We start from the raw sequence: 12,065 nt of genomic DNA, 5'->3' as shown, positions 1-12,065 counted from the left end.
AACCAAAAAACGAACCAACTGTCGATCAACAGCTCCGTAGCAACTGTATCGTAATATTTCAACATTTAAAACAACATTAAAACAGTTGTGCTGCAGCCTTGTGTTCAACCAAACAGGCGGCAATGTCACAAAACAAAACAAGAAAAAAACCTCACAAGACAATCTATATCTCATGACACACGGTGGCATTCTTCTCCCAGCAAAGCTTTTATATCCTGACAGTGTGCTGCAATCAAAGCAGATAGAAAACTACGCTTTCATAAAAAAACATACGTATTTTAAAAAGTCAACAAAGCAGTGAAGTCAGACGCAAAACAGGAAGCAACGAAACCAAACACCTCCGAACTTTATATTCTTTTTACCGACACTGTTCTCTGCTCTTTACCTTCATTTTGTATCATTAAAACATTTCTCTAATATTTATTTTTACCTTAAAGATTTAAGGATCAAATATAGCTTATGTGTTCTCACCCGTGTCCGTTTCATTTGTCGGTTTGATACATTAGCAGGAAAACAGAAAAAAATACTGAACACATTTCTATGAAACTCGGATGGAAGATGGATCTCAGGCCAGAACAGAACCTGTTAACTTTTAGTGCTGATCCAGATAAAGGGATGGATCAAAGTAAGAGAGTAAACTTAGTAAAAGTTCTGTCATGAGACGGGATTCAGCCTGAACAGAGGACCCAAACTGAGACGGTGTAGTCGATGTTTACTGATCGTTGCATCATGAGTGATGTCAATGTCAGGGTCGGCAAATCACCTGTTAGAAATAGTAACACAATGATAATAATTACCTGAGCAAATCAATTATTCATATCTAAATGACGTGTTGCTAATACACGGTTTCTAGAGAACACATATAATTGATATGCTCAGACCGGATATTCGTGTTTTTAACAACGTGGCCGTGTGTGCGTGACGGCTGCCTCGCCTGTCCTGCCGTGCACATCCTCAAATACTAATGCTGCACATCCTCAAGATGCAATACCAACATTATCTAAACACGCTTATGGTTGAAAAGCAAGAACACCTCCGTCCTGACAGTCGACGTGCAGATGAAAGTGTGTGTAAGGTTTCTGTGAAGCTGTGGAAGTTTCCGTCTGATCTGCAGCAAATTAAAAGGTTTAACATTTACAAACTCTTGAGTCCGACTTCTACAGTCTGATCCACGACCACAGAGATACATAAGGTGCATTGTGGTAGTTGTGGCAGATAGTCTTTGTGTGTTGGTGTTAGTGTGTGTGTGTGTGTGTGTGTTAGTGTGTGTGTGCGTGCAGGCCGGTCACTCCAGGCCGAAGCCCTCGGCGTTGGAGATGGCGATGGTGAGTTTGTGTTTGAGCTCCTTCCTGGTTCGATACGGAGGCAGACAGATCTGATTGAAGCAGGTGTGAGAGATCGGCAGCCTGCGGAGACACAGAGAGATGATCAGGTCAAACTACTGCTTATATATATTTATATGTGTACGTATTCATTTGCAGTATTTGTACTTGTTTACAATCTGAAGAACATCCGTCTTGATCTGACGGCTTCGTGAGGACCAAAAGACCTTTAACGCAGACTGCTCGTTTAGAGTGAGGACAAAAGTTAAATGTCTGATATTTGACTGCTAACTGCACGGCTAACGGTGCTAACTGGTGATATGCTGCCCCCTATTTGTTTGGTGCATGTGTGTGTGTGTGTGTGTGTGACACAGCTCGTCCGTTCTCTGACCCACATTGAGGGTTTCTCCCGTTAAAGTTCAACGGCGCGTCTTATCTCCTGCAGCTCGGCTGTGATTACAGTCAGTACCACCCACAGAGACCAGAGAGAGAGAGAGAGAGAGAGGGGAATGCAAACGCTTACACAATTAGGAAAAATATTCTCCACTTCCATGTGAGCGAGGGATTGAATACAAACTTTAATAAAAGTAGCAAACAGCTGTTTCATTAGAGAACCAGGACGGAGAAGACTTTGATTGTTGTTGTGTCTGACTAGAACTGTACCATATTGCCAGTAAAGCCCAGCAGGAAACGGGTCCAGAGCCTCTGCAGGTGATGGTACCTGTTAATAGTTCACCTGCAGCATCTGTTGGACAACTCATCGCTTCAGATAGTCAAATCAGAGAGTGAGGACACAGAAAGTTAGCTGTGTCGCTGAAGGTTGTCGTGATGTGTTGTTCACTGTGTTTAACGCTGTCAGTGGACGCTTTCAGTTCTGGTCTTGGTTCTGTCGGCGTGTGAAACCCACCAGTCGGTCGAAACTTCGATCTTGGCGATTTTGAAGTTGAGGTCGGCCATTCCTCCGACGGGAACGCGGTCGCTTCCTGTGGCGAAGTGGAGCAGCTTCTTCTGCAGCTCCAGAGGGAACGCCAACACCACGTCCCAGAAGCACCTGGTGCAACACACACAAACACCGCACACATGAGTCCTCGTGGGACGGATCGGGTTCTTACGTTTACATTGTGCTCACTGAGTCCAGTTTATGTGAAGTTTAAGTGTCTGTTTTTGTGGTTTTGTTGCATCTCATCATCGTTTTCTGGTGTCGGGGATGTTTGGAAGAAGTTTTCAGCCTCAGGTTTATTTTTTCTGCCAACGAGAGACTGTTACATTCACACTGGACATGTTTTTATTTAAAGAAGAGCAGAGGAGAATTTTAACTCTTCTCTGGACTGCAGAGTTTGATTTACAAGCTGAAGTTTCTGCGTCTCAGTGTGACACTTGATGTTTTCTTCTCCAAACAAACCAGCTGTCTTCTAAATGTTGGATAAATAATGGATGATTTTTGGTGATTGTTCTGTGGACAGAGAAAACAAAACCTGTCAGAAAGTAGGTCATGCCACTAGTTAGGAGACAGACAGACAGACGTGTTGCGTAACAGGCCTGCAGCTGCTTGTTGTGAGCTGTCAGCACCGCGCTGAGTTACATTATCTGCAGCTCACAAGTGTTGGCTCACTTTCCTCCCCGACTGCTGCACACAAAAGGACTGAAGGACATCTGTGTGTGTGTGTGTGTGTGTGTGTGTGTGTGTGTGTGTGTGTGTGTGTGTGTGACGGTGCCACACAGAGTTACTTCCTGTTACCAAATTCTCGCCTCACATGCTGGCAGCTCAAACACACCGCAGACCTTTATCAATCATCAGAGACTGAAAAAACAAACTGCAGTCGGGCTGAGAGGAAACAAACAGAGCGGAGCAGCCCCGACATGATGAAGATGATGATGATGATGATGATGATGATGATGATGAAGATGATGATGTTTATTCTCATGTGTGATTCCTGTTACTGCTCTGACACTGGCATCATTCATAACATGAGATAACAGAAGTGAAAGGCGAGCTGGTCGGACTTGTTGTGCGAGCGGCGAGCGTGCATGTCATATCGACTTCCTGCTCAGCAGCGTCGGTCAGTTTCTGTAAACAGGAAGTGCGAGCGTCTCACCGTACGGTGCTGTCGGTCTTGTTGTATCCTTCGTACTGAGCGGCTTTCTGCAGAGCGCTCATGTCGAGCTCAGGACTCCCGCACACCAACATCTCCACCTCCTCCGGCCGCAGCAGCTGCACAAAAAGATAAAATATAAAATAATAAGACATACTTATAATAAGACATATTTATTATGCAGATCTTGTGTACAATCCCTCTTAAAATGTTGATATAATGGAGATTTTATTTGCATTTTCACAATAAACAAGAACTGCAAACGTGATGAGCCTTTCACAGAAAAATGAAAAACAAAAAAAAACCTCATGAGCAGCGAAACCAGTCACACTATTTATTTAATTATTTATTTATTTATATGCATCAAAATGATGAATAATTACAGTCGTCTCTTACAATAACGGCATAAAGAGAAAATTACAGCTGCAGTGATCAATCAATCCATCTATTTATGGCAACATCTTTAGATAATGTGCAGTTGGTTTGGATTAATAAAAAAATAACAAAAACAATCGAAATATCTGATTTCAGTTTCTTTCTGGTTTCTTATGAAGTATTTGCTCTTGAGTATTTTTTTTATTTACTAGTTATATTTCATCCTGTACCAGAGCCAAAGGTAGCAAATGTTTTATCTGTAAATCAGAAGAAAAGAAAACATCTGCTATCATATCAGAAAGCCGGCCAGGCGTAACGAATCACAAAATACCAATACGCTTATTTAAACTGACACGCTGAAGATCTGAGTGAATATATCTCGAGCTCTTGCGCGTATGTTAATGTGGACGCAACGTCAGCCTTTCACTAGAATTTCCACTTAAACACAATATGCAACAATCCCTTCCGGTGTTTGAACACAACCGGTAAGTGAGCAGCAGAAACAGGAAGTGTCTGCGTCACCAGAGCAGCTGCTGACAGAAACTGTGTCAAACTGAGTCAATCTGTCAGCGTCCAGGAGTGAAAGTCTAATCAGTAACGAGCTGGTTGAGTGAAACACATCACAGAGTTTGTGAGCGCCGCAGTTTACGACTTAATATCTGTGTTGTCTGCAGGTCAAGTCTTTAAGCTGCTGAATAATGAATGTGACGTACGTAAAAAATATAAAAACACAAACAAACTCTGAGTTTGACCGACATAAATGTTGCTGTCTCACATCCTAATGATCTGCTCATCAGAAACCCCCGACTGTGTGTCAGGGTTAGGCTGCAAAGCTGTGACACACACACACTCCCACACACACACACACACACACACACACACACACACACACACACACACACACACTAGTCAACCTCAGACTTCATATCCTGACACGTCAAACAGTGCGGACGTGACTGCAGCAGTGAAGCAGTGAATGCAAATGAAACTGAGTGTGAGCGAGGTCAAAGAGACGTTCAGCTGTGTGGTTTTACTTTTACGCCAGGAAGCTGTTTAAAGCTCTTTCAGATTAAATAACTTGCTCTCATATATTTCTCTTCCCTCAACAGAAATATAAAAGATCTCATCACTTTTTTAGCGCCGTGCCTGAGTGAGTAAACGAAAAAGACTGAAATGTTTTGTCAGCGTACAAGTGCAGTGATGAGCTGACAGAAGAGGCTGCAGAATTAAAATCTTAGCACGACTACATTCTCGAGTATGATGACGTCCGTCTGCACGTCTGGTTCTTTAATGCAGAGCAGGATTGAAAAGTCGCATCCAGTCCGATTACATGAAAACTTCTCCGGAGGACAAATCCTGACCGTCCATCTTGTGCATCAAATAAATCTGAAGATCATCCTGAAATAAACATGCAAGCTCCAAAGAACGTGACACACGTGCTCTCCCCTAAATCAACTACATATTTTGCAATATATATCTTTAATAGTGACGTGTCCATATGAACGTTGAGGCAGGCTTTGCTGTTTTATCGGGCTGCAGTGGACAGACGGTAACACGGCTGGAACATCACAACACCTGATCAGTGGAGCTCAGGCTCATCACACACACTGAAAACACAGAAACCATAACCGCAAGAAAAACAAACGTCTCAGTGTTGATATGAGCGCCCGAGTGTTGCTGATGAAACCTGTGCAACCGGTGTGTGTGTGTGTGTGTGTGTGTGTGTGTGTGTGTGTGTGTGTGTGTGTGTGTGTGTGTGTGAACCTTCCCTCCTCAGACAATTGATCCTTTTTTTATTTCACGTACAGAAACATTATCTGTTTGAGTGTTTCAGTTCAGATCAGCCTGTCCCTCCTCTGACCCAGATTCAGGCTCGCAGCTGATAAACTGTGGTCAGTCACACACACACACACACACACACACACAGACACACACACACACACACACACACACACACACCTCAACAAGAACTGGACACACCGTCCAAAACTCAAAATGTCAAATGTTGGAAGTTGTCGTCTTGTTCCTGCGGATGAAATCAGACGAGTCTCAGAAACGTTTAGAGACGAGTTTATGTTATCAAGTTTTATTAAACATAATGTTTAGTTACGCTTTGACGTCTCATCAGCAGAAGTTTTATCTTTAAATCTACACAATAGGTGTTTTTAAGGCCCTTCGAGCTGATTAAAAAACATTTAATTAGGAAACAATATAATAAAGTCTGTGTGACACGTATGTGAGACCTGACAGCACCGACAGGACCGACAGAACCTGACAGGACCGACAGAACTGACAGCACCAACAGGACCTGACAGAACCGACAGGACCTGACAGGACCTGACAAAACCGACAGCACCGACAGGACTGACAGAACTGACAGGACCTGACAGAACCGACAGGACCGACAGCACCGACAGCACCGACAGCACCGACAGGACCTGACAGAACCGACAGGACCTGACAGAACCGACAGGACCTGACAGCACCGACAGAACCGACAGCACCGACAGCACCGACAGGACCGACAGCACCGACAGCACCGACAGCACCGACAGCACCGACAGAACCGACAGCACCGACAGCACCGACAGCACCGACAGGACCGACAGCACCGACAGGACCGACAGCACCGACAGCACCGACAGGACCGACAGCACCGACAGCACCGACAGCACCGACAGGACCGACAGCACCGACAGCACCGACAGGACCGACAGGACCGACAGCACCGACAGCACCGACAGCACCGACAGGACCGACAGCACCGACAGCACCGACAGGACCGACAGCACCGACAGCACCGACAGGACCGACAGGACCGACAGCACCGACAGCACCGACAGCACCGACAGAACCGACAGCACCGACAGGACCGACAGGACCGACAGGACCGACAGCACCGACAGGACCGACAGCACCGACAGGACCGACAGCACCGACAGCACCGACAGCACCGACAGAACCGACAGCACCGACAGGACCGACAGGACCGACAGGACCGACAGCACCGACAGCACCGACAGGACCGACAGCACCGACAGGACCGACAGCACCGACAGCACCGACAGCACCGACAGCACCGACAGGACCGACAGCACCGACAGGACCGACAGCACCGACAGGACCGACAGCACCGACAGCACCGACAGGACCGACAGCACCGACAGCACCGACAGCACCTGACGGGACCGACGGGACCGACAGCACCGACAGGACCTGACAGGACCTGACAGCACTGACAGGACCGACAGCACCGACAGCACCGACAGCACCGACAGGACCTGACAGGACCGACGGGACCGACAGCACCGACAGGACCGACAGCACCGACAGGACCTGACAGGACCTGACAGCACTGACAGGACCTGACAGGACCTGACAGCACTGACGGGACCGACAGCACCGACAGGACCTGACAGGACCTGACAGCACTGACAGGACCTGACAGGACCTGACAGCACTGACAGGACCGACAGGACCTGACAGCACCGACAGGACCTGACAGGACCTGACAGGACCGACAGGACTGGATGTGTGTTGTGGGTTTTCTCCTCTGTGTATATTTGGGTCCCTCGGGGGTCGTTGACCCTCGTCAAGGTCCTCGGAGTTCAACAGACAACAACATGATCAGATCAGTCAGCAGATCTTTATCAGGGAGAACTAACATTTGACTAGAGGAGGGTTAGTGCAAACCATTTACTGCCTGAGCTCCATGATCGGGAAAAACCCAGAAGCCAACTCTTTGCTCTGTTTGGCCTCGATGGGAGAAAGGAAGACGTTTCATTCACAAAAGTGTTTCAGCTGAACAGGCTGTGATCACTTCTACACGACTAACTCCAGGAAAAGTGTTTTTACAGATTTTTGATCGTTTTTCAATCGATATGAACTCGGCTGTGTTTGAGTTCAAACAGAGAGCTCTGAGTGATTTAGATCACAGCTGAGTCATATCTGCTCTTCCTCATTAAATTGACAAAATACTCAGAAGCTCCATTTCACCACGCCGTGAGTCTAATCTGATCACTAACAGGATATAATGGCGGTTTCAGGGAGGATTGGTGAAATGAAGAATCATCTGATGTTGCTGTGAATGACGTGAGCGAGTGAAGTCACAGCCTCCACCAGCACCGCAGGCCAACACCAGCCTCTGTTCAGACCACACGGTGACCACTTTAATAAAAGCTATTTCATTTAGTTCTCTGTGAAACACAAGTGAGAAGCACGCCGTCTTCACTTCAGGACTATTTTTACAGAGATTCATCACATGCTGCAACAACAACAGCCTGAAGATCAGCAGCAGCAAACCTCATGAGATTGTCTGGCTGTAATTCTATTTTACCGAGATAAACAAAAAAACAGTCAAACGTTGTCGTGTCTCATGTGTTGAACCTGCTGAACTCCAGCACAGACGCACAGTTTGATTACTGCAGAGTATCATGATGTCACAGAGAAGCTGACCAATGACCTGTCAGTCGCTTTATCATTTTATCCTGTTGGTCTTTTGTGTGTAATTTATTTAGAATCAGCGCATGAATCCTGAGATGATGGTCGCTTCATCTCCGAGTCACGTTTGTGCCAAAATTGAAGAAATTCCCTCGAGCAGTTTCGCGTCACTCGTGTATAATAAGATGTCAACGTATTAGCAGAAACATTCACGTGCAAATACCGATGAGGCTTTTATGTGCTGACACTGATAAAGTGTGTTTCCCTGTCATGTTCAAATACTCACACAATCCGTTAAAGTGAAGCTTCAGCAGCATTTGTTTCAGAAATGCTTTGGAACCATTTTCGGCTGCGATCGTTTAAAACTGGAGCGACTGACGAATGGAAAGTTTGTGTGTTGTGTTTGTGCAACCAACAAGTCTGTTTGTACACGTACACACACACACACACACACACACACACACACGGTTAACTCACCATGAGAGCATCGGAGGCACACACACTGTGGAAGCCGTGGTAGAAGGCAGCAAACTGTTTGTAGATGGATTTATTCAGCAGGAAGTCGACGTAGAGCTGCACGTACTCTGTGGACGGAGGAGAAAACACACAAACAGTGTGAGTTCAATTATTCCATTACAAACTTTTACCATCGGACGCTCGGAGGGACGCTGGCACAGAGCTGGACGGCAAGCGAGAGGGCGCTGGATGGAAAGTGAGGTTTAATAAGAGAAATCAGAGAGTTCATGTTCAGAGCTGAGCAGATCTCTGCAGCGCTGCAGGACGACCGGCTGACATGTTTCACCTGATGTGCTCTGTGTTCAACACTCTGGTAGTGTTTTAAATGTAAATCAACATTTTCCAGAAGAAGAGAGAGGAGGCGTCTTCCTCTAACATCACACTTGTGTATATGTTTGAATGATGCTGGATTAATTGTGTTTTTTCTCTGTTACAGTCTGATTAACCAGCAGGATGCAGATGAAACACTCTGACTGGCACGCAGAGCGCCTCATCCTGCATCCTGCTGCTTCATACGACTGTAATGAATAAATCCAACCCTGCAGAGACTCGGTGTGTGTGTGTGGACTCACCCTTCCTGTTCTGCTTGGTGACTGGGATTTTGTCTCCTCCAGGCTTCAGGTTGTAGGATTTGACCACGCCCATTTCCTCCTGGAATACCTGCGACACACAGGAGGTGAACGAGGTGTGAGGTTCAATGTCTACCTGCACAGTTTGGGTTGATAACTGACGTTGTGGTGAGTGAGGAGACTCTCTGCATGCTTCAACCCAGAGAAAAGAAAATGTGTCGTGATCAATAATCGGACTCACTTCATGTATTTGTTAGTGACTGTAAACCAGCGTCCACAGTTAAACCATTATTTCTAACAGCACAGCACACCTGGCCTTCACTCCTCTCTCGCTTTTTGTTTCTGGAGGTTGTAATATTTTCTACGTTTCAGCTCAGGAAGGAGTTGCACTGATTTATCGATCACCCGGCCGTGCACTGAGTCCCAACGTGCAGCCAGCATTTTTGTCCGAGGTGATATTTAAGTGTCCGCTCCATTTCCAGATCTGCAGCCCAGGATTGATAACTCTCTGGTTATAGGTTACCTGCTAACACGCTTTTCACAGACTGGATCAACTCGAGATGTGCTTCACGACTCTTCCAACGAAGGAGAATAAGTATGTTTCTCTGGAGACTCTGAGTCAACAACACTTCACATATATGGGACGTAAATACACTTTGGGTTTGCAGGTATAATTAAGTGTAGGTGAGGTTAGTCTGAGGGGCTATAGGGAGTGATTTATGTCAGTGAGCACAAACTTATATGTGTGCAGAAAATAGAGGAGTCTAAATACAGTGACAGAGACAAACATGCAGGAAAAACTGAAAAACTGGGGAGTCACGGTGAAAGAGACGCAGAAAAGAAACTGAGAGAGAGAGAGAGAGCGGCAGTGTGCTGCAGGTCAGAGGGTTGAGGCGTCCTGCAGCTCAGTGTGTTAAAATAACACCTCCACTCAGGCCTTTACATAATGTTTCCTCTCACGTATGTTCCAGCGTCATATATAACCCGGACTGAACTATAAAGCGCTCCATTATATCTGGTTCCTGCGCTGAGAGCGGCCCGGTCCGACACAGAACACGCTGATGTCATGTTATGTAAAACTCAGCAGCAGCAGCACCTCGTGATGATTTAAATACTGAGGAGCATTATTACTGAATTTTGAGGAAACTTTGTGACTTGAAGTGCAATTTGCGTTTTACGGTTTAAAGCAGCTACGAGGAAGTTTCTTTAACGTTGATTCTGGCGCCTCCTGTGGACAAGAGAAGCAGTGACTCATCTGACCAGCATGTGTGAGACTTATTTTTCTTCAGCTCTATTTCTCTGTTTTAAACACTGTGTTGTGTTGCTGTGCTGCAATTAAGACTCACTGTTCCGCCTTAAAGTCTGTGGGAAACACTGACAGAATAATCCAGATAATCATCATGTGTATTTAGCTCCCGGAAGATAAATGTTGTGTTTTGCAGGGGAAGATGAGCTGTTGGTGAACATTCCTGCACTTTTCTCCACCTGATTATCCAAACAGATATCTAAACAGGAAGTTAAACTTTTTTGGGGCACTTTTAGCAGGAAATTCCCATCGAGCAAAAATCACACGGCTCAATTTAAAATGGTCTGTATATAATAAGGCTGGGTGTCTTTATCCATGTATGAATTTGAGAATTATCAACATGTTAATAAGGCGAAAGAACTCGTTAACAGCCACAAAAAACGTCACTTAAATAAACTAAAGTCTAAACTTGAACGATCTGATCAAACGGATTATTAATCTAACGGTCTTTTGATGTGAGAATTTGTATAATATTTAGAAACTAAGTGTTTTCTGCTCATCAACACTCTAAACTTTGATGTTTAAATAAAAGACTATTAATATCTTTGATGCGGAGGGTTGACTGATCCGCTGTCAGCCGCCGGTCTTTATTAAAATCACACGACAGTGACGGCAGTCACAGCTGTCCGTCAACACGCCACACCTGCCGGGACACATCACGACATCTGAGAGGTGTGTGTGTGTGTGTGTGTGTGTGTGTGTGTGTGTGTGTGCTATGACTTGTATGTACTCAGATCTTTCTCACATCATTAACAACAGTGATAAAGACTTCTGGCATTAGAACAACCGTCTTTGGTTCAACAGCTTATCAAGATTACTGCTAACGCTAAACTAAATCCTCAATGAGTCTGAATATAAACAGAAACATTTATTTCTTCTGTGCACTGGAAACATTAAAGAATGCATCTAACAGAGAAATGATTTCCTTTGCAGCTGCTTAAATCTGACGTTGATGCATCATGAAGCTCCCCCCCCCGGCTGTAAGAGTGTCCTGATACCTGGAAGGTGAGGTAGAAGTCCTCCTCTACGTTTCCGTCGTAGTTCAGCAGCTCTCCCAAACCATGAGCCAGCTCCTGCAGGGGGGCGAGAGAGGAAACAGGCTTGACAGAACTCAAATGAGACACAAGATTCCTCTACAAAGGACGGGAATAAGAACGCCGAACCAAAGCTGCTGTTTAATGTTGATGCATTGTTGGAAAAACTCAGTGAACGCCTCGTCAGGCATCAAACATCAGGCTGTCTCAAGTGCTGCTGCATCGTCCAGATCTGTGCTGTAACAGGAGCCTCATAGTTATGTCATAGTTATTTATTCACATTTTAAAATGAGTGAATATCCAAAGCACGACCTCAGCCTCAGCCTGGTCGCACAGAATCACGTATTTGCTGAATAATGTCTGAATATTTGACCTGACCGTGGTCACAGGAGCCGACAGGCCTCATATCT

General features: G+C 45.6%; 1 protein-coding gene across 2 annotated transcripts in view; it reads right to left on the bottom strand.

Moving 5' to 3' along the window:
* Window positions 1-414: 414 nt before the first annotated feature.
* The window catches only part of hectd2 (HECT domain containing 2), a 46,912-nt gene continuing 35,261 nt past the window's right edge, over window positions 415-12,065 (bottom strand). For both annotated transcript variants that reach the window (XM_030442862.1, XM_030442863.1), the window contains exons 17-22: window positions 11,620-11,694; window positions 9,319-9,406; window positions 8,708-8,814; window positions 3,419-3,534; window positions 2,230-2,373; window positions 415-1,406 (exon numbers count right to left, since the gene is read on the bottom strand). In XM_030442862.1, the coding sequence (XP_030298722.1) occupies window positions 1,286-1,406; window positions 2,230-2,373; window positions 3,419-3,534; window positions 8,708-8,814; window positions 9,319-9,406; window positions 11,620-11,694 (651 nt within the window). In that variant the 3' untranslated portion in view covers window positions 415-1,285. The remainder of the gene's footprint in view (window positions 1,407-2,229; window positions 2,374-3,418; window positions 3,535-8,707; window positions 8,815-9,318; window positions 9,407-11,619; window positions 11,695-12,065) is intronic.

The sequence above is a fragment of the Sparus aurata genome, chromosome 15 (genome assembly GCF_900880675.1).
Source record: "Sparus aurata chromosome 15, fSpaAur1.1, whole genome shotgun sequence".
NCBI lineage: Eukaryota > Metazoa > Chordata > Actinopteri > Spariformes > Sparidae > Sparus > Sparus aurata.
Note: the sequence above shows the minus strand (reverse complement) of the source record. Positions and strands in the feature narration are given on the sequence as shown.